The sequence below is a fragment of the Lutra lutra genome, chromosome 8 (genome assembly GCF_902655055.1).
Source record: "Lutra lutra chromosome 8, mLutLut1.2, whole genome shotgun sequence".
Classification (NCBI taxonomy): Eukaryota; Metazoa; Chordata; class Mammalia; order Carnivora; family Mustelidae; genus Lutra; species Lutra lutra.
Window position 1 is genome coordinate 25,938,706 of NC_062285.1, and position 23,159 is coordinate 25,961,864.

Below are 23,159 nucleotides of genomic sequence, written 5' to 3' on the forward strand. Positions count from 1 at the left end.
GCCTAAAATAATGCAATAACTCAAATTCCATACTATTCTTGTTTATGTGGTACAGTGAGCTTTCTCAAGTTTTGTTCTGACTTCTTACCTTATTAACTTCTGGTGTGAGGATCTCTATTTTTCTTAAACGTTGAAAAGCATCATAATCAGTTTCTCCGAATAGTCTGATTGGTTCTCCTCTTTCTCTCAATCTTCTGATAACCTGTAAGAAGTATTAACAATAATAGTAATTCCAGGGTTTGGAGTAATAGTAATTCCTCCCTTAAGTGACAAAATACTTATTTTTAAATGTAGACAGAAAAAGTCAGTTGTGTTTGCTTTTTAATTTTCCATGAATGGATACGATGAGTTACTGTCACACTTTAAAAAACCCTACCATATTTAAGGTCCTTTGGCTGACTCTCAGCAAAGGCTCCATCTGTATAACAGAATACCTAAGAAAAACATTAAGATGGAAGGGAATGGTAACTTTTATATATTTTTATTTATGTAGAAGGAAAATACAGTCCAGAATCAGCTGATAACTCACAGACCATGGCCAAGACTACATGAAAACCAAACACTTACCTCCCAGAAGAGAAGTGAGTAATGATCAGGGGAGGGCAAAGGGCAGGCTTTTGAGGGACTGAGAATACTGTGTCTTGACTTGGGTGATGGTCAATGGGTGTCTGTTTGAGAATCTTCCATTATATTGCACATGCATATTTTGTGTGCTATTTGTATATACATTCCATTTCATAAGAAAAAATTATAACTGAGAAAAATAAAGGTTGATCCAAAATGTTTTTTAAGTACCCAGAACTTTATCTGGAAACATAAATAGTAGCACAGAAACCACTGGTCGAGCTCCCACTGAGTTAACCGAAGCTCGGTATTCAAAAGCAGCTTAAGAGGCCATCTGGTGCTACCTCCCATCAACGCAGAAATGACCTCAAATGCACCTCTACGAGGTCCGCAACTGACCAATGACAGGGACCACATCTCTCATGCAATAGGTCATACCAGTTTGGGACAGATAGCTTTTACTTCTCACAATCAACTAAAATCTCTGCCTCAAAATTCTCCCTATTTATCTCATTTCTACTCCATGAAACCACAGAAGATATAAAATGTTTTCAAAATTATACCTGCTGTCAATGGATTTTTTTTTAAGGTCTCCAATATTCTTCTCTTCAGGCTCGGTATTCCAAAACCCTTCATCTGACTCCCATGACAGCGTTTAGGGTCAGCCATCCTTTCTATCCTCCCTTTCCTTCCATTCCAAGTTCATTTTTGTTTGGTTCCCTCCACCCCCCACCCCGTATAGTCTGTAGTCTTCGTGTCACAGGAGTATACTGAAATTTTTGTGGTTTTTGGCTTTTTCAGAAAAGTAACAGTTGATATTGACCCATGTACAGATGAGCACTGTAGTTAAGCGTACGAACTGGGGCAACATGTCTGCAAGAGCCCTGTAGTGATATGTACCCCGAGTCACAGAAACGCAGTCTTTAGTCAACAGACTCCAGAAATCATGCTTCTCACAAATTTTCCAAAGGGAACAATCATATGTTAGCATGCATGTGATGACATCTGTATAAAAATGTTCATCTCAGTAGGATTTATAATAGGGAAATCCTGAAGCAATCTAACTGACCATTACTGTTTGATTTTTAAAATAATAATAGGTTTTTAAAATATTATGGGAAACTATATAGTTATAAAAAATTATACAGATCTGTGTTTTGACCTAGAGTGATGTATTGTTACAAAATGTGTATTTAAAATAATTTAGACAAATAATCTATGTATAATTACTTTAAAAATATATATTAGAACAATGTGTTTAATTTTTAAAGTTTAGAAAAATATATTCTTTTAAAACTTTAAGAGTATGAAGAAAAGCAGAGATTGGTGCATCTGGGTGGCTCAGTGGATTAAGCATCTGTCTTTGGCTTGGGTCATGATCTTGGGGCCCTGGGATAGAGCCCCCAAGTCCCCATCTCAGGAGGGCGTCTGCTTCTCCCCTCTCCCTTTATCTCTGTCCCTCTCCCATGTTCATGTGCATGCAATCTCTCTTTAAAAAAAAAAAAAAAAAAAAAAAAAGCGTGGAGATTTAGAATCTCAAGAAGGAAACTGGCTAGCTGCACATTATTTTAGTTCAGCCAGACATGTTATATAGGCAATAATGACACAAGCTTACTGGAAAGAACGGAAAATAAATGCAAATGCTCTGGAGATTTTTTTTTTTTTTTCCAATCAAACACTTATATATAAACTTACCTCCTGCCTAGAAAGAGTCATGGGTAACTTTTCCTCTGCCAGTTCAAGTTCTAGCACTGGATTTGAAGAAGTTAATGGTTTCTGGTCCTCCTCCTTTGGCTGTATCTGTATTAATAGCCAAAAGAATTAAATTTAGGTTTTTAAAGTATAATACAGCTAATATTTACCATTCTGTGCATTAGTTGGTAATGGAAATTAAACATGTTTCAAATATTCCAGGTTTTATAAATGTCCCACCAAGGAAAAAGCTCCTACTAAATGGACATGCTTTTGAAAACTCATCAAACGCCTCCATTTTAGGGACACAAGTAGCAAACATGTACACAGGAGACAGCATTCTTGCTACTGAAAAGTGACAGAAATATAATGGTTTCCAAAATCAAAAACTTTTAAAAGGGCTGTAATTTAGACTCCTTCCTCCCTAGACTCTTAAGAATTTACTTTTTTCTTAAAAACAATCAATTGGCTTCTCTTCTTTGAGAAAATTATCTGACAGGGTTAAAACCCAGATCCTTGCTCTGGGTTTTAAATGAAGACCCAAAAAAAACCTGCTTTCTAAGAAACCCATGATGCTTCAAGCTTCTGTTTATTTCCTACCCTCCTTTTTGAAAGGCAGGATTCCAAGTGCCCTGAAACCACTGCTGGACATGGAGAAACACTCCCAAAGCTACAGAGATCTGCCCCCAAACTGCGCTATAAACCCCAAGGAAATAACAGCACCACAGCATCAACAACAGCTCTAGCACCTTCCCACTCATCCACACAGAGTGGACATTCTTGTGTATAGGGACCTGCAGGGGAAAAAAATCTCTTCATGTGCTTTCTTGAGTCTGCTGCCCAGCTCACAGTTTAGGAAAATTAAGTTCAGCAATTTTTAAGGCCCATGGCGTGTGTGGTCTGTAAAAACATACTCAAACACGGTTTTCCATCTGATCATGAGACTAATCTAAAATGCCAAAAGAAGATAAAAAAATAAATAAATAAAAGGTCAACATTAAGAGGGAAAAAAGCAATTAAGAAAGGCTATATGGTATTATATCATTTCTGATTCTGTAGTTAAGGGTTAAAGGTTATATTAATTGGTACAGACAGAAAACTGAAGAAAAAACTAAACTTCCAGATTTTTCACAAACCACATCAGCCTCAAGCCTCATAAATGGTAACTAGTTTTCATAAAGGAATAAAGGTAACATGTGCTGTATTTCATTATTGCCAAGAAGGAAATATTAAACATGTTTTAGAAAACCCTTTCTTTTTAAGCATAAAAACAGGTATTTCTCGCAAACTCTGAGGATGAAAAGCATTTTTAATTACAGAATGCCAGCTCATCACTTGTAGGAAAAAAAAAAATCGAAGACATGTTGTCAGCAGGACTCCCATGTTGCAACCAGTAACTTTACAGTAGTGATTTGCTTCAGTGCTTCGCTCTGTATCAACAAGTACCAACACATCACTGAAGCAATCTAAACAACGCAAAACTGCCCGTTTTAAATTATTTTCCTACCTTGCCAAAAAGTGGAAAAGGTTCAAATTTAGGAATGGGGTAAAGCAACAAGTCAGCAGACTAAACCCATGGTCAATGATTCTTATTCCAGATCAAGTGTCAGTTAGACAACAATGGGTAAGCAAAAGAATTCTTCTTAGTATCTATTTGATGGCTATTTACTGAATTATGTTTTAACTTCCTAAACTGGAAACAAATGAAACCAATATATTTATGGGAAATATAAAATACAAATGCAAACTTTCGTATTTTAGAAACCTATCAGAAATGTAAAACTACATTAACACTTGCCCTCTGCCACACTACAAGACAAAATCAAATGCATATACATACCATTTGCATTCCTCATGCTTCCATCTAGAAGTGCTTTGCTAGATTAATTTCTAGAACTTTCCCCATCACATGCACAAGAATATTATATTATACATATTTCACAAGCAAAAAGTTGATATCAAATTTATGATCTGGCAAAAATATTTCAACAGAACCGCTAGGTATTGTTTAAAAAATTATCACACTAGATAATTGTCTTCTTTTAAAATAATTTAAACAGAACTTCACCTCATAACATTTAACCCCTCCCAATAAAAATGCCAAAATATTATTCATCTAGGATAATAGCTGAATAGGGTAATAATAGGGGAACCTTAAGGATACTTTTAGTCATGCTTCAAAAGTATAGTCTTCCAGACAACTCACTTGTTTCTAACAAATATTTCTATACATTTTCTATACAATAGACAAGCAGTGTTTCAAATGTGGTACCTTATTACACAAAAGCATATAAATGTATGGCTTACTATCTCAGACAGAGGTACTTAGGGCCAAAAGGAACCAACAATGCAAACAAAAAGAATGGCTTAAAATATTCAAGTGAAAGTGGGGAAAATACCACTGGTAACACCCCGGTGGTTGAATAAATAAAATGTTTTGAAACCCTTTAAAATACTTTTATTGGGAGAGGTGAGGAAAGGCATGGTGGTGGTGATGAAGATGAGGCAGTATCAGATCCAGGAATTGAAAGAAAAAAAAAAATTCAAGCTTTGATCTCAAGCCACTTCATGCTGTCCACAGAAAGCCAAACCATTCCAAGCCAAAAGTCATGCATGTATTTTCCTGAATTCAAGATTAAGAAAAGAAAAGAAAAAAGCTCATACCTCTCCAGATGGCTTCTCATTTATAGGCTAATGTATAACATTGATAAAGTGAACAGAGATCAATAATTTTGTCACTTTAACAACAGCTATAAAAATTTAAACTCGAATATACAATAACATAAAAGCAAGCAGTCATACCTTGTAGCCACATCTTTCAAAATATGCTTCCTCTTCTTTTTTTGCAAGTTCACTACGCTTGAAATACTTTCTATTTTCCTATTGAAGAAAGAAGTACATTAATAGGTCCCTGGGGAAAAAAATTTCATGTTCTACCATCAACCTAAAAACACTTTTCAGTTTTTCAAGAGTATGGTCAAGTTTGATCCTACAGAGATTATACTGATTTCTTGAACATGGCACCTGTCCTCTACCTCGCTCTAAATATGAAGTATTTTTCTTACAGCATCATTTTAACAGGCATATCCAATAGCAAAGAGAAGAAACCAACAATATTTTCCAATTGTCCACATTGTTTTGATTTGATTTCCCAATGTTTGGTTTCAAAGATAATTTCTACAAATGAATTCTTTATGAACCACATGAAAACCAGATGCTTTATTTTCTCCCAACAGAAACAACTGAACAAAATTTAGGGTTAACTATATTTGACATCTTAACTCCCATTACCCAGACAGCTCCAAGGGTGTGTCCAAGTTCTTCTTGTCACTTGTAATCTTTTTGTATCAATTAATTATATTTGTATTAATCAAGCCATAAAATTGTATTAATTCTTAATGCAGACATAAAATGGTTTGGAAGTATTAACAAAATCATTTAAAGCTATTTGTTTTATAGGATTCAGTGTTATGAGACAAGCTCTAAATCCGTAGGAGAAAAAAATATTAGTTCTATACTACATACATTAGTCTCTTGTTAAACCTACGGTCCCTAATTTGGATGTTGTTACCATCGTCTACAACTATCTATCTTGGATACTATTCCACTAATGATTTAGCTCAAATAATGCTACTGCCCTACTTTATTAGTAGTATCTGCAACAGTACCTCAGTAATATCTCCACACATGTATTTAGCACCTCAGTGTCCAAGCTCATTCACTCTGACAATAATCATGGATGCTAAGATCATGACAAAAGAAGTTGATGGTGAACAATCAACAGCTCAGGGCACCACACCTAAAGGCCTGGCATCAGGAAAACATTAAGTGTCTCCTGTATTATACATGTAGGAGGTATACAGCACATCTACAAAGTATTCCTGCCAAAAAGCTCCATGTCAATCTAATCACACATTTAAATCTTTTTTAAAATTTTTATTTAAATCCAATTTAGTTAACATACAGTGTGTTACTAGTTTCAGGGGTAGAATTTGGTGATTTCTGAGTTGCATATAACACCCAGTGCTCATTACATCAAGTGCCCACCTTAATGCCCATCACTCCTTCCCCCCCCGCTAACCTATCCTTCAGCAACCCTTGGTTTGTTCTCTATAAGCTAAGAGTCTCTTATGGTTTGCCTCCATTTTTATTTTTCCTTCCCGCCCCCTACGTTCATCTGTTTTGTTTCTTAAATTCCACATGAGTGAAATCGTATGGTATTTGTCTTTCTCAGACTTATTTCACTTAGCATAATACCCACTAGTTCCATCCATGTCACTGCAAATGGCAAGATTTCATTCTTTCTGATGGCTGAGTAATATTCCATTGTGTGTGTGTACACATATACACATATCACATCTTTATCCATTCATCTGTTGATGGTAGGTCTCATCTCTAGTTTATTATAAATGTAGGGAATAGAGAAATAAACTATACACCATCACAGGGAAGCAATAAAAAAACTGGGACACTTATCAAACTAGCCAGTTTCTCCAACAAGTTAATGGCATAAAAAGGGGGGAAGGGTTTGAATGAAATTGTTCTTGATTCAAAGAAACCAAGAGTCATAGTAAACAAATGCAATGAGTGGACTGACTGCATGGGACTTGAAGAAACTAACTGTAAAAAACATGTATGTACATATTTTCATTCAACTGCAGACACTGGAGTGAGAGGAGTATTTAATGATATTAAGGACCTAACTGTAATTTTTTGGGGTATGATCACATCTTGTTTATAAAGGAACATGTTCTTATTTTCTAGAGTTACAAAGTGTTAAGACAAGGATAGAGAGAGGTTCATTATATAATTCTCTTTTTGCATATGTTTAAATTTCTCACAATAAACAGCTTTGTTTTAGTCCATTAACTCAATGAACATTTACTGATTCATCTACCACATGCTAAACACAGCTTTATAGATATCAAGTTGAAGGTATTCCCTGGAATAAAGAACTGATGGCATCGTCCCAACATCAACACTACCTGAGAAAGTTGGAAGCAAATAATATTAATCCCAGTTTAGACACGAGAGACCTGAGAGTTAGAAAGGGCAGGGGACATTCTCACAACTTACTGAGTCTCATGAGTAACACACAAACTAGAACTCTGGTCCTTAAATCCTTTGAACTGATCCAGTATTGCAAGCTACAGTTCTTCACTGCCAATATCTTACCCCAGCATCAGCCATTTCTTTTGACTACATAGCTGTTGTATTTTCATTTAAAGGTTCATCTTTTTTTTTTTTTTTTTTTTTTTTTTTTAAATTTGAGAGGGAGTGAGGGAGTTGGGGGCGGGGGAGAGATACACAAATCGGGGGAGGGGCAGAGGAAGAAGCAGACTCCCACAGAGCAAGACCCCAGGATCATGACCTGAGCCAAAGGCAGACGCTTTACCAACTGAGCCACCCAGGCAACCCGTCACATTTCATATAAATAAGCTGACAAACACACATTGGTATCCTCTCAGAAGGAACAGCTATGTAGAAAGAAAGTAAAGGACTCTCCAGGCCAGAGTCTGTGGTCCAGTCTGCAGTAGCATCTTTTATTACCACACCCCAATTCCAATGGAATTGGAAAGAAAATCTCTGGGCTAAGAAAATCTTAGCCCAGAACATTGATACTCAAAATGTTGTTCATGGACCTCTGGGGAGTCCCTAAGACCCTTTCAGAGGTTGTACAAGGTCAGACATATTATCATAATAATACTAAGAGGTTATGTGCCCCCCCCTTCCTTGCGATCATATTTGCACTGATGGTTCAAAAGCAGGGGTGCTGAAGCCCACTGGAACCTCAGCACAAATAAAGTACTGATCTTTATTTATGCCTCAGAGTTCATTGTATTCTTCATCTTTTACTATTTGGTGTGATGAAATCAAACAAATAAAGCAGTTCTGCTACATAATAAAGTAGGATAGCTGTCTCCTGTTTGGCAGACGCTTTCTCAAAGCTGGACAAAGCAAGCCTGTTACTAAAAGTACAACAATACTATTTCTTGCCTATGATAAAATTCCATCTTTCAAGCAAAAATCAGAATGGTGGCAACCTTGCAGCCATCTCTATGAACTTGATGGCTTCCCAATACTTGAAAACTTTTCAGATGAATCAGTGGTAATATTAATGAATGCCATTTTTTTTTAAAAAGATTTTATTTATTTATTTGACAGAGAGAAATCACAAGTAGGCAGAGAGGCAGGCAGAGAGAGAGGAGAAAGCAGGCTCCCTTCTGAGCAGAAAGCCCGATGTGGGGCTCGAACCCAGGACCTGGGATCATGACCTGAGCCGAAGGCAGCGGCTTAACCCACTGAGCCACCCAGGCGCCCCAATGAATGCCATTTTTACATCATCTACTGAAACATATCACCATGTAGAAGATCTATGTAACTCAGCAAACTATGACAGTACAAAGGAAACAAACTCCGAAATTATGCATAGGCAAAAGATTTATGAGCAGGCTAGATTAGAATAGATCTGGAGCATAATAGATCAATAGACTGTAATATATAAAAAGTTCACTGATGGGGCACCTGGCTGGTTCAGCCAGTGGAGAATATGACTCTTGATCAAGGTGTGTCAAGTTTGACACCCAAGTTGGGTACAGAGATTACTTAAAAATAAAATCTTTAAAAAAAAAAAAAAAAGTTCATTGGTATCAGCCAGAATCCATATTCTCATCTTTAAAAATTTACCATTTGTGTAGTTTTAATATAGTATCAAAGAAGAATATCCACAATTATCTGAAAAGGCTATTAAAATACTACCTTTTCCAACTACCTAGCTATGTGAAAATGAAGTTTCCTCATATACTTGAACAAAAACAACATATCGCAACAGGCTAAATGGAGAAACAGGAGACTCCAACTGTCTCCTAACATGACAGGGATTAAAAAGATTTGCAAAGTTGTAAAAAATGTCATTCTTCTTGCTAATTTCTTTTGTTTTGGAAAATACAGTTTTCATAAGAGCATTATGTTAACACACATGGGTTTACTATAGTATAAAATAGAAGTCAACATGGAATGTAAGTATTTTTAAATTTCCCAGTTATAATTTTTAATTCTTTATTTTATTTTATTTTATTTTATTTTTGAGAGAGAGAGAATGCACTCATGCATGAGTAAGGGGAGTGGGTGAGGGAAGAGAGAAAGAATCTCAAGCACGTCCAGCTCCACGTCCATCACAGAGCCTGACATGACGCTCGATCTCAATACCCTGGGATCCTGGCCTGAGCCAAAATTAAGAGGCAGGTACTTAACTGAGCCACCCAGACGCCCCTAAATTTCCCAGTTTTGATTTCTAATTGCATAATTATCAATAAATACATCCTGTATAAACAAAAGCTCTCTGGAGCCATCAACTAAAGATGTAAAGGGGTTCTGAAATCAAGAAGTGAGAACCAAGTTCCTAGTAGAATCCCTTCATTGGCCCTCCTCATGGTGGTACCCAGTGTGCTAAGCATATTAGGAAACCACTTGGGTCTCAATGCTGTCCACTGATACTGGTGTATTTATCCATTTAGTTTGCTCTCCTATTCTCTACAATGACCAGTAACATTCTCCACTCTCTTGGACCTCTTACCCCTTCATTTTCTGCCTCATTCTCAGCAAATGACTAAGCCACTCTGTTACAGAGAAAAAGGAAGCCACTGAAAGAGAAGTCCTCCCCGTACTAATCCTTATGGGGCTCTGTACCAATACTTTCTTCATTTCAGAACAAAAAAGGAAACCCTCCTCCTGCCTAAGGCCCATCCCTTCCAGGGGCATTCCAGAGCTCAAGATCTCCCCGCTGAGCAGGGAGCCTGATGCAGGGCTCAATCCCAGGACCTAGAGATCACGACCAGAGTGGAGGCAGACGCTTAACCAACTGAGCCACCCAGGCACCTCTGAATGAATGATTAAAAATAAAATTTTTAATTACTTAGCTCTTCATTTCGGAATTAGGATGAGAAAAGTAAAAATACTTTGCTTTGTACTATGTGACCATTTATTTTATGACAACAAAAGATGTATGACACAAAAGGTTACCCACCATGTTTCAAATGCCACTCTTTATATGCCTTCTATTTAGAAAAAAAGAGCAGTTTGCAAGAGCAACTAAAGCTTCTCTAACCGTAAAACGTTATTTTATAAAGTACACTGAAAATATGCTTTGAAATATAAGGTGCTGGGGACACACTTATGAGAGAATTAAAACTACACAGTATTAAAACTTAAATATCAGTGATTCAGTACCTTTAAAGTTAACTCAAGGAGGTTGGATAACTTGCCCAAAGTTGTAGAGCTATCCAGAAATGCAGCCACAGTCAGGTTTTACAACTTGTTTATTCACTTTACAACTTTAGTTTCCTTTCTAACTATATTCAAAATATTTAGACTCAAAGTTTGTTGAACTACAGAATGCATAATAAAGACCTACAAACATGAAAATCTAAAAGTGGCTGGTATACAGTTTAAGACAGCATATGAATGGATGGTTTATATTTCTTTGGATTCTCTCCTAAAGCACCTAACATTTCTATTGGCCCCTTCACCCTGGCAGATTTTAAAAAACAATGCGCAAAGGATGTATATAAAAGTGCTTCTACTTTTTAAGACAGAACCTAATTCCTACACACTGCTTCACAAATGTTATTCTTGGACTCTATCCAAGTTGTACTTTCTAGATTATAAAACTGAAATTCATAGGTCCAAAGTAAAGAAACCTACCTACCTACCATATCACCTAAAATGTCTGCCTTCCTAATAAAGGAAAAGCAAAATTTAAAACTTTCAAGCATGACTGTCAACATTTCAATAATTTAAAATCAGCCTTCCTGAATCATGTTAAGGTTTTTAGTCCTTACATAAATTAGATACAAACATCACCAGGAACTCTACAAAAACACATTGGAAAGCCAACAAATATACAGCCTGAATATGCAAAGCAAGATACTATAAGGGCGCCTGGGTGGCTCAGTCAGTTAAGCATCAGACTCTTTTTTTTTTTAAAGATTTTATTTATTTATTTGACAGAGAGAGATCACAAGCAGGCAGAGAGGCAGGCAGAGAGAGAGGAGGAAGCAGGCTCCCCGCTGAGCAGAGAGCCCGATGCGGGGCTCGATCCCAGGACTCTGAGATCATGACCTGAGCCGAAGGCAGCGGCTTAACCCACTGAGCCACCCAGGCGCCCCAAGCATCAGACTCTTGATTTAGGTTCAGGCCAGGATCTCAGGGTCCTGTTTTCAAGCCCTACCTGGGGCTTCCTGTTGAGCCTGCTTAAGATTCTCTCCATCTGCCCCTCCCCGGCTCACATGCTCTCTCAGATGCAGTCTTTAAAAAAAAAAAAAAAAGACACTATACATGAGATCGCAAACCATGTAGCAGGGTTAACATCTTGCTGAAATATGAAAATAAGTCTTAAAATCCCTAAAGTAATATACCAAATGGGAGGACACACAAACAATCTGAAGAGACACAATGCTACACCATTGGACAGATCATCCAGACAGATTTAAAAAATAAGGAAATGATGCCTTAAAACCAGCTGGACATAACACATACATACAGAACATTCCATCCAAAAACAGAATAGACATTCTTCGAGTGCACATGGAACATTCTCCAGAACAGATCATGCATTAGGCCACAACGCAAGTCTTAAAGAAGAATCAAATCACATCAACCATCTTTTCCAACCACAACGGTATGAAACCAGACATCAATTACAGGAAGCAAACTGGAAATTTCACAAATATGTGGAGATTAAACAACATGTTACTGAACAAAGGCAGTGTCAATGAAATCAAAGGAGAAATGAAAAAACACCTTCAAACAAATAAAATGGAAGTATAACTTACTAAAATTTATGGGGTGCAGCAAAAGCAGTTCTAAGAGGGAAGCTCATATCAATACATGCTTACCTCAGGAAACAAGAAAAATCTCCAACAACCTAACTTCACACCTCAAGGAACTAGGAAAAGAATAAATGAATCCTGAAGTTCACAGAGGGAAGGAATTAACAAATATCAGAGCAAAAATAAATGAAATTGAGACTAAAACGCTAAGAGATCAATGAAACTAAGTTTTTTTTGAGAAGATAAACATCAAGAAATCTTCAGCTACACTTATCAAGTAAAAAGAGTGCTCAAATAAAATCATAAATGAAAGACGTTACAATTGATACCACAGAAATACAAAAGATCTTAAAGAAACTATCATGAACAATCATATGCCAACAAACTGGACAACCTCGGATAAATTCCTAGAAAACTACAACCTTCAAGACTGAATCATCAAGAAATACAAAATCTGAACAAACTGATTACTAGCAAGGAGACTGAATCAGAAATCAAAGACCTCTCAAAAAACAAAAGTTCAGGACCAGATGGATTTACTGGTTAAGTCTACTAAACATTCAAAGAATTGACACTAATCCTTCACAAATGCTTCCAAAAAATAGAGAAGGGAACACTTCCAAACTCATCTTATTAGGCCAGCATCACCCCAATTCTAAAACCATACAAAGATCCTACAAGGAAAGAAAAATTACTGGCCAATATTCCTGATGAATATAGACGCAAAAATCCTCAACAAAATATTAACAAGTCAAATTCAACAATGAATTTGGAGAACCATACACCTAACCAAGTGGGATTTATTCTAAGGATGCAAGGATGATTCAAGGCCTGCAAATCGATGGGATACACCACATTAACAAATGGAAGGGAAAAAAATCTTATCATCTCAATAGATGCAGAAAAAGCATTTGACAAAATTCAACATCCACTTATGATTAAAAAAAACAACTCTCAAAATAGTGTTAGAGAGGGAACATACTAACATAATAAAGGCCAAATAGGACAAGCCCACAGAAAACATCATACTCAATAATGAAAAGTTGAAAGCTTTTCCTCTAAGATCAGAACAAGACAACAGGATCGATTCTCATCACTTTTATTCAACACAGTATTTGAAGTCCTCACCATAGCAAATACTCAAGAAAAATCCAAAATGAAAAGGTAAAACTGTCACTATTTGCAGAAGACATATTATATAGAGAAAGCCCTAAAGACTCCATCAAAAAACTGTAAGAATACATAAATTCAGCAAAACTGCAGGATACAAAAATCAACATACAAATCTGTTGTTTCTATGCACTAATAAATTTCTATGCAGAAATTAGGAAAACAATTCCATTTACAGTTGCATCAAAATGAATAAACTACCAAAAAATAAATTTAACCAAGGAGATAAAATAGCTATATGCTGAAAACCCTAAGACAGTGATGAAAGAAACTAAAGACACAAATAATTGGAAAGATATTCTGTGCTCGTGGAATGGAAGAATTAGTACAGGTTTATGCTGTTTTATTGTGCTCCACAGATATTAAGCCTTTTACAAACTGAAGATGTGTAGCAACCCTGACTTGAGCAAGTCTATCAGTGTCATTTTTCCACAGCATTTGTGTACTTTGTGCCCTACTTTGTTAATTCCAGCAATACTTCAAACTTTTTCACTTTTATTATTTTATTATTTTTGCTATGGTATCTGATCAATGATTACAACTCACTAGAAGCACAGATGATGGTCAGCATATTTTAGCAATATTTTAGCCATATTTGTAAATTATGTTGTATTTTTACAGACACGAGGCTACCGCACACTTAATATAGTGTAAACTTAACTCTAATGTGCATTGGGAAACCAAAAAACTCTGACTCGCTTTACTGCAATATTTGCTTTACTGCAGTGGACTGGAACCAAAACTGCAGTATCTCCAAGGTATGCCTGTACCGTGAAAATATCCACACTACTCAAAGTACTCTACAAATTCAAACCAATCCCTGTCAAAATTACAATAGCATTTATTACAAAAATAGAACGAACAATCCAAAGTTTTATATGGAACCATGAAAGACCTCAATAGCCAAAGTAATTTTGAGAAAGAACAAAGCTGGAGGTATCACACTCCCTCATCTCTGACTATAATACGAAGTTAGAGTAATTCAAACAGGCAGCTGCATAAAAACAGATGAATGCAACAAAAGAGAGAGCCCAGAGGGGTGCCTGGGTGGCTCAGTCAGTTAAACATCCAACTCTTGGGACGCCTGGGTGGCTCAGTTGGTTGGACGACTGCCTTCGGCTCAGGTCATGATCCTGGAGTCCTGGGATCGAGTCCCACATCGGGCTCCCAGCTCCATGGGGAGTCTGCTTCTCCCTCTGACCTTCTCCTCGCTCATGCTCTCTCTCAATGTCTCTCTCTCAAATAAATAAAATAAAAATCTTTAAAACAAAACAAAACAAAAAAAAATCCAACTCTTTTTTTTTTTTAAGATTTTATTTATTTATTTGACAGAGAGAAATCACAAGTAGGCAGAGAGGCAGGAAGAGAGAGAGGAGGAAGCAGGCTCCCTGCTGAGCAGAAAGCCCGATGTGGGGCTCGAACCCAGGACCTGGGATCATGACCTGAGCCGAAGGCAGCGGCTTAACCCACTGAGCCACCCAGGCGCCCCAACATCCAACTCTTGATTTCAGCTCAGGTCATGATCTCAGGGTCCTGAGAGCAAGCCCCAGGTCAGGCTCCGCACTCAACAGTGGATCTGCTTGAGTCTCTCTCCCTCTCCCCCACCTGCTCGCTCTCTCTCTCTCAAATAAATCAGTCTTTAAAAAAAAAATAGTTCAGAAATAAACCCATGCCCACATAATCCATTAATTTACAACAAGGGAGCCAAAAATATACAAGGAAAACGTAGTCTCTTCAAAAAATGGGGCTGGATTGCCACATGCAAAAGAACTGAACTACACTACTATCATAAACCATACATAAAAATTAACTCAAAATTGATTAAAGATTTGAATGTAAGACCCAAAACCATTAAACCAGAGGCAGTTAGCTCTTTGACATCTGTCTTAATAAGGAGTTTTTAGGTCTGACTCCAAAACCGAAGCCAACAAGAAAAGAAAATAAGTGAAACTACATGAAACTAGAAAGTTTCTGCTAAGCAAACAAAACCATCAACAAAATGAAAAGGCAATCTACTGAATAAAAGATATTTATAAATCACATACCTGACAGAAGGTTAATATCCAAAATATATATAGAACTCATTCAACTAAATAGCACAAAAATAATCTAATTTAAAAATAAGCAAAAGGCCTGAATAGACATTTTCCCAAAGATGGCCAACAGACACATGAAAAGATGCCAATCAACATCACTAATCAGGGAAATGCAAACCAAAACCAGGAGATTATCACCTCACACCCATCAGAATGCTATTATCAAAAAGACAGGAAATAACAAGCATCGGCAAAGATGCGGAGAAAAGAGAACCCTTGTGCACTCTTGGTGGAAATATAAACTGGTGGAGCCACTACAGAAAATGATGTGGAGGTTCCTCAAAAACTTAAAAACAGAAGCACCATATTGTTCAGCAACTGCACTTCAGGGTATTTATCCAAAGAAAACGAAAACGCTAATTTGAAAAGATGTCTGCACCCTCGTGTTCATCGCAGCATTATTTTTAATAGCCAAGACACGGAAACAACTTGTCCATCACTGAACGAATGGATTAAAAAATTTAAAAATCTCTCATTCCTTCTCTCTCTCTCTCACACACACACACACACATACACACAATGGAGTATTACTCAGCCATAAAAAATGAAATCTTCCCATTTACAACAACATGGACAGACCCTGAGGGCATTACTCTAAGTGAAGTCTGAAGTGAGAAAGACAATGTATGATCTCACTTACACAAGGAATTTTAACAACAACAAACCAAGCTCCGAAACACACAGGTTAGTGGTTGCCAGAGGCAGGAGTTGGATTGGGGGAATGGGTGATGATCAAAAGGTACAAACTTTCAGGTATAAAATAATTACTGACAGAGATATAGTGTATAGCACGGTGACTACTGTTACACATTTGAAAACTGAAAAATGAAAACTGAGGAGAGTAAAACTTAAGTCCTCACCAAAGAAAAAAAAGACAAATGCTTTTCAAAATGAAAGAGCTATTAAGTGCCAATGAATCCTGTTGGCTGTATTTTATCTCTGATATCATCCAAAGGAGAAAATTACATGAAGATTTACTTTGCACAAATGAAATCTATTTTGTAATTACATATGCTATAAAACATATACAATTATATAAAACTGTATGCAAGAATCTTACACAAACTCTTAAAGAAAATAAAATTAAACATAACTACTATATGACCCAACCATCTCACTCCACGGCATTTAGTCAAGGGAAATGAAAGCGTATGTCCATATAAAAACCTGTCCACGAATGTTCAAAGCAGCTCTATCGTAACAGCCAAAAACTGTGAACAACCTAAATGCCTTTCAATAGTTTAATTAACAAATTGGGGTTTCCCCATATAAGGGTGGAATATTGTTCAGTAACAAAAATAATAAAATACTGATATATACAAGCATATGAATCAACTTCATGATTATTAGGCTGAATGAAAGGAAGCCGACAAGATAGAAAACATACTCAACAGGGGTGCCTGGGTGGCTCAGTGGGTTAAGCCTCTGCCTTTGGCTCAGGTCATGATCTCAGGGTCCTGGGATCAAGTCCCGCATCGGGCTCTCTGCTTGGCAGGGAGCCTGCTTCTTCCTCTCTCTCTCTCTCTGCCTCTCTGCCTACTTGTGATCTCTCTGTCAAATAAATAAAATCTTTAAAAAAAAAAACATACTCAACAATTTCTTTCTCAGGTAACTCTAGAAAATGCTAATTAATTGAAAGTAAAAGCAGATCAGTGGTTGCCTGTGGACAGAGCAAGTGTAGGGGCAGGGAGGGGCAGGAAAGTGGGATTACAAAAGGGCAAAAGGAAACTCTGGGGTGCGATGGACATGTTCATGCTCTTCACTGTGGTGAAAGTTTCACAGGTAAACACTTAGGTCGAATGCACCTGACTGTACATTTTAAATATGTGTAGTATACTGTATGTCAATCACACCTCAATAAAGTTGCTTAAAAATAAAATATCACAGCAAGAGAATAAAAAGGAAGAGAAAGGGGAAGAGAAGGAAGGAAGGAGAATTAGTAGTGGTGGTGGTATGGACCTCGCCTGACTTTGAGACTCACCATAATGCAAAAGGAATCAAAAGACAGTGTGGCATTGGCATAAAGATCAACAAAGAGCTTACGAGAATAGAAGTGAGCACCCAGAATGGAGCCACACTTAAACAATTATTTGATTTTTCAAGACACCAAAACCATCCAAAGGGAAAATTATTTTCAGTAAATGGTGCTGGAACCACTAGATACCCACATGGAATGCAATAAACCATACCACTACCTCACATCATACCAAAAAACTGATTCAAAATTGTTTAGAATTCTGTTTATTAAATAAAAACAAAAAGCTTTTAGAATGTGAGAGAATACCTTAGTCTCCTGAATTAACACCTAGGAATAGAGGGACTGGATCATATACAGTAGGGGTATGTTTAGCTTTTAAGAACAGCCAAACTTTTTTCCAGCTAGCTGTGCTCTTATACTCCCAGACAGGACACACAGAACAATAACCATTACAAATTGGTAAAATGGCCTTATCAAAATTCAAAGCTTTTGCTCTTCAAAAAACATAATTGAGAAAATGAATAGAGGGGTGCCTGGTGGCTCAGTCAGTTAAGCGTCAGACTCTTGATTTTGGCTCAGGTAACGATCTCAGGGTGGTGAGATCAAGCCCCGTGTTGGGCTCCCCACTTAGTGGAGTCTGCTTCTCTCCCTCTCCCTCTGCCTTTCCCTGCCTCTCCCTTCCTTCTCAAATAAATAAATCCTTAAAGAAAAGGAAAGGAAAGGGAGGGGAGGGGAAAAGGGAAAAGCAGAGGGGGGAGGGTGAAGGGGGGAGGGGAAGAGAAGAGAAAGGAAAGGAAAGGAATGAAATAGAAGACCCACAGTCTGGAATAAATGTTCACAAAACATCTCTGAGGTATCTAAAGCCTGGCATCAATAATTAATGAAGAATTCCTTCAACACAAGAAGGGGAAAAAACCCAACCCAATTAAAAAATATGCAAGCAATTTTAACACTTTACAAAAGAGCTAAACACACACACACACACAGAGCACTTATCATCATTATCAGGCAGATGCAAATTAAAACCAAAATGCAGTATCACTACACATCCTCCAAATGGCTGAAGTTAAAAAGACTGACAACACAAACTGTTCGTGGGAATGGAGGACCTCTGAACCCTCCTCCTCGCTGGTAGATATGTAACATTATGTCCAAACACATTAGAAAAACATGTGGTGGCTTTTTATAAAAACATATATGTACTCTGTGACCTAGCAATTCCACTCCCTGGAATTTTCCTCAGAGAAATGAAAACAGCAGACTTATACAGCAAGTTCCACAGCAGCTTTCATCTTCAGAGCCAAACCCTGGAAACAGCCCAGGAGCCCAACATCAGAAGAACGGATTCCCAAACCAGATCTATTCATGCAATGAAATACTACTCAACAAAAAAAGGAACTGATCTGTCCAACATGGAGAAAACTCAAATCATTATGATGAAACACAGTGGAACACAGAAGAGTGCACAGTACGATTCCAGTCCTGTGAGGCTCTAGAGCAGGAAAAACTAACCACTGGTGCAAAGAAATACGAACAGTGGTGACTTCTGGGGGTAGTAGGCAAAGGGAATGACTGGAAGATGGAGTGAGGTAATACTCTCTAGTTTGACACAGATGGGATTACACAGGGATATGCATTTGTCAAAATTCACTGATCTGTGTATTTCTTAATATATAAAATATTTTAAATTTCAAAATTTAAAATTTAATATGTAAAATTGTGCATACACATAAAAAGAAGTGTTTATTTAAAACACTGAACTCTTGTTCATGATATGCACACCAAATTGTTTAGGGGTAAAGTGTGCCAATGTCTATAACCTAACTTGAAATATATTAAGATCGTTAAATTGTTTTCATTACCCCATCTGTAGCTGAGTAACACCGGTCCGTAGAGCTCCCTTATCTTTGGTCATTTCAAGTGGTGTCCCAGCTTTTTATTGTTAATCTGTGAGTTACAATACTTACCTTGTGAGTGCCCCTTCATCAAACTGTGGAGAAGCTACAATAGCCTATCACAGTCCTAAAAAGTTCTGACCGCTGTAACCGCTCTGAAGTAGTTTCTACATTGTTACATGAAGTGACAGACAGATGGACAGGTACATGATACAAGACCAGTGCTCTTACCCCTGAGCTATGGAGCTTTCCTCTTGGACAGGTACGTGATAACGCAAATAGAGCAAAATATTAATGCAGGTTTAACTAAAGAATCTAGATAGTACGCATGTGAGTTTCTAACTGTGCAATTTTTTAAATTTTTTTTTAAAGATTTTATTTATTTGAGAGAGAGAGGGAGAGAGAGAAGTCACAAGCAGTGGCAAGGGGCAAAGGAGAGGGAGAAGCAGATACTCTGATACCCTGTTGAGCAGGGAGCCTGACCCACAGCTAGATCCCAGAACCCCAAGGTCATGGCCTGAGCTCAAGACAGACGTTTAACTGACTGGGCCACCCAGGCACCCCTGTAACTGTACAATTTTGAGTTTTCTGCACAACTAAAAATTTTTACAGTAAAATGAAGAAAAAAAATCTACTCCGCAGATGTCAAAATATGCTATCAACAAAGCCGCTATCACACTGTTTTGTTTTTTGTTTTTTTTTTTGGCTACACGAGGAAGAAAAAAAACACTTTCGAAGGCTACTCACTGATCATGATGGAGCTGAAGAAAATTACAGAAGACTATTAAAAAAAAAAAAAAAAGGATGAGTAAGAGTAAGAAGGGCAAGTTCAAAGAACTGAAAAAATGAGAAAAGGTCGAAAATAGCCAGAACAACTGTGTGCTAGGGTATAATGGGCACAGATTTTCACCGGCATAGAAATTACTAACTCTTGACATTTTTAAGTCCAAGATCCTTTTAGTAATATCATAAAGGAGGAGAGGTGAAGGAGCACCTGTAGCAAGAAGACTGGTCAAGAGTGTCAAGTGTTGTCGAGGTCAGCTGGAAAACATGGAGGTCACTGCTGTCCCTGATTAGAACGGATTCAGAACCGTTGTGGGGGCAGCAACCTTTGTGCATCATGTTAAGGAGTGTGCAGAAATTAGGACTTATTTTAAGAAGCCTGATTGTTGGGCACCTGGGTGGCTCGGTGGGTTAAGCTTCTGCCTTCCACTCAGGTCATGATCTCAGGGTCCTGGGATCGAGCCCCGCATCAGGCTCTCTGCTCAGCAGGGAGCCCCACTCCCCCCTCTCTCTCTGCCTGCCTCTCTGCCTACTTGTGATCTGTGTGTCAAATAAATAAAATCTTAAAAAACAAAAAAACAAAAACAAAAACAAAACCTTGTTAAAGATGAAAGAGACATCTATTATGTTCCAAGGCTGGTGGGGGTAAGCCAATAGACGGAAGGCAAAGGAAGAAATGACATACGTGACATTTCAGGTTTCTGGTGGTGCTAGGATGAGCTCGGATCCAGTGCGCAGGTGGAAAGTTTGACCCAAGCTTTAACTGATAACTTCATCCTGTTTTAACAGGAAAAAAAGGTGAGGAGTATCATGCCTGTTGGCTTCCCTATTTTCTGTGAAACTGAATGCATACTCCTTAAAGGATCGAGCATGATTTTTTTTAGTCTTCTGTGGCACAGTGTAGTATATATAGAAATATACAAAACATTCAATAAATACTGGGGGAAAAAACAAAGCTAAAAATTCTACCCAAAGCCCATCCTCATCACAACAAAAACTGCTACTTATGCTCTATTGTTCCTTAAGCACCCTGCATTTTCCACATAATGATGCTCTGTGTTAGCCCCAAAGCACTGGTATGAGAGCAACGCAGAGACTACACTTACCTGAGTAGTTACACCAGGCAGATAATTTAGGACAGATGACAGGAGTCTATTATAGGAGCTTCTCTAATTTAACAATGAGGCACTCGCAATAAGTACTTACTATTTCAACTCTCGGACTAACAATAAAAAGCTGCGACATCACTTGAAATGACCAAGTTGAGGCAGCTCTTCCAGAAGAACAAGGTAACACAGGTGTTTTCCAGCTACAGATAAGGTAAGGAAAACAATTCAGCGATCCCCAACCAGCATTTTTAAATCAAACAGAAGAGATTAAAACATATGACTGAATTACATGTAGTTAACTATTTCATGAAATTTTTTCCACGTATATATCAGAGCAAAATATAAAAATTTCTTAAAGTGACTGTGGCCAGTGAAAATTTTGAAAGCTACTGATGGACACTTCAACGCAGAAAGGATTATAAATCGTCAATTCTATATAAAATTATACAGTTGCATATAAAAAAATGAAATCTTGCCATTTGGGACAATACAGATGGAGCTAGAGTGAAGTAAATCCTAAGTGAAGTAAATCAGAGAATACTTCCCTAAGTGAAGTAAATCAGAGAAAGAAATACCATATAATATCACTTATATATAGAATCTAAAGAAAAAAAAACTAAAAAATACAGAGAAAAGGTGATGGGGTGGGGCTCTAGCAAAACAGGTGAGGAGGACTAAAAGATACAAACTTCCCATTATAAAATTAAGTCACGCTGATGAAAAGTACAGCACTGGGAATACACTCAGTAACATTTTAATACCTTTGTTGGTGACAGATATTAAACTGCAATGTGGTCAGCATTTCCTAATGTCTCTAATTGTCAACCACCATGTTAAGCACCTGCAACTAATACAGTTTTGTACCTCATCTAAATTTCAATAAGAAAAACTTCTCAGCTTTAACTTCTAATGCGGCAAATATCTACAAATACCCCAACCAAAGCCCTTTGTGATCCTAATTTGTAATAGTGTAAAGGGCTCCGGAGGCCTAAGGCTTTGAAAACCGCTGGTCTCAGTTATTGTTATGCAACAAAGTCCTGAACATCTAGTTAAGGAAGTTTCTAAATCACGCAATTCTCTCCTTTCTCCTTTTACTCCACTGTTTGTCCACAATAGTTTTAGCCGTCCTATCAAGCGAAGGGCTGGCGAAAAGACTTTTGTTATGTACTGGAGGGATGTAATAAAAACTCGGGTTTCAAAAGTAGGACGGAGTCCTAGATTTTAAATAATTCTGGCCCTGCCCTTTTATTCTCTCGTTTCAGCCGGGCACAAACCCTCAGTAAAACCACAGACGTGAACCACCAGAACCGAGGCACGTTCGCAGAATACGGACATGTGGGAGTGGGTGTAAAGGGTAAACAGGGAAACTTCGAGGGAAAGAGGGCAGCTGGGGGAAATCTGCCAAAATTTGGGCATTTGCTGCAATTCCCCGCCTCCCTCAGACTCCCGAGGTAGGTGTCAAAAGGTGGGTCTAAAGGGGCTGCTCCGAGTAGCCGCGGAGCTCCCACCAAGCCTCATCTCCGCCCAGACCCCTTCACCCCACCCTCACTCCCTGCGCCCCCCCACCCACACGTCTTCGAACGCCAAAGCCCCAAGACAGCCAAGGAACCTCACCACCAACAGGTTCCTGTCCTCCACCAGCTGCCGCTTCCGGAGGATCTCCGATTTCAGAACGTCCATCTCGTTGCCCGGGTTTACGCCCGACGGGCTCCTCCGACCAAGCCTCACCCGGCAAGGCGCAGCGAACCCACCACAAACAAGTCCAAGTACCCGACAACGACTGACAATAACCGCTTCCGGCGGAAGCCGAAGTGAGTGAGAGGAGGGGAGGGAGTGCTCCAGGGGCCCGTTGTTGACGAAGCCTCTGTAGACTTGCGCCTCCTGGTGGCGCCCTCCGGCAGCGCGCCGGTCGTTGATGTTAGGAGAGCTAACAATTCAAAGTAGGCTGAAACAGGAGTCTTCTTGAAGCCGGTGGAGGTCGACATGCTGTATTTTTAATGAGAAGTTATTGCATCTGCTTGTACCTGCTAGTTCAGAAGAAA

The 23,159-nt window shown here is 38.1% G+C and overlaps 1 protein-coding gene across 5 annotated transcripts in view; it reads right to left on the minus strand.

The window, feature by feature from the left end:
* PRPF18 (pre-mRNA processing factor 18) overlaps positions 1–22,928 on the minus strand; it is a 47,705-nt gene extending 24,777 nt beyond the window's left edge. For 2 of the 5 annotated variants that reach the window (XM_047739811.1, XM_047739813.1), the window contains exons 1-5: positions 22,732–22,928; positions 5,059–5,136; positions 4,921–4,947; positions 2,260–2,364; positions 89–202 (exon numbers count right to left, since the gene is read on the minus strand). In XM_047739811.1, the coding sequence (XP_047595767.1) occupies positions 89–202; positions 2,260–2,364; positions 4,921–4,947; positions 5,059–5,136; positions 22,732–22,797 (390 nt within the window). In that variant the 5' untranslated portion in view covers positions 22,798–22,928. Of the gene's footprint in view, positions 1–88; positions 203–2,259; positions 2,365–4,920; positions 4,948–5,058; positions 5,137–20,693; positions 20,736–22,731 lie in introns of those variants that run through there. The other 3 variants (XM_047739814.1, XM_047739812.1, XM_047739815.1) reach the window with 3 other exon arrangements.
* Between the last annotated feature and the right edge of the window lie 231 nt (positions 22,929–23,159).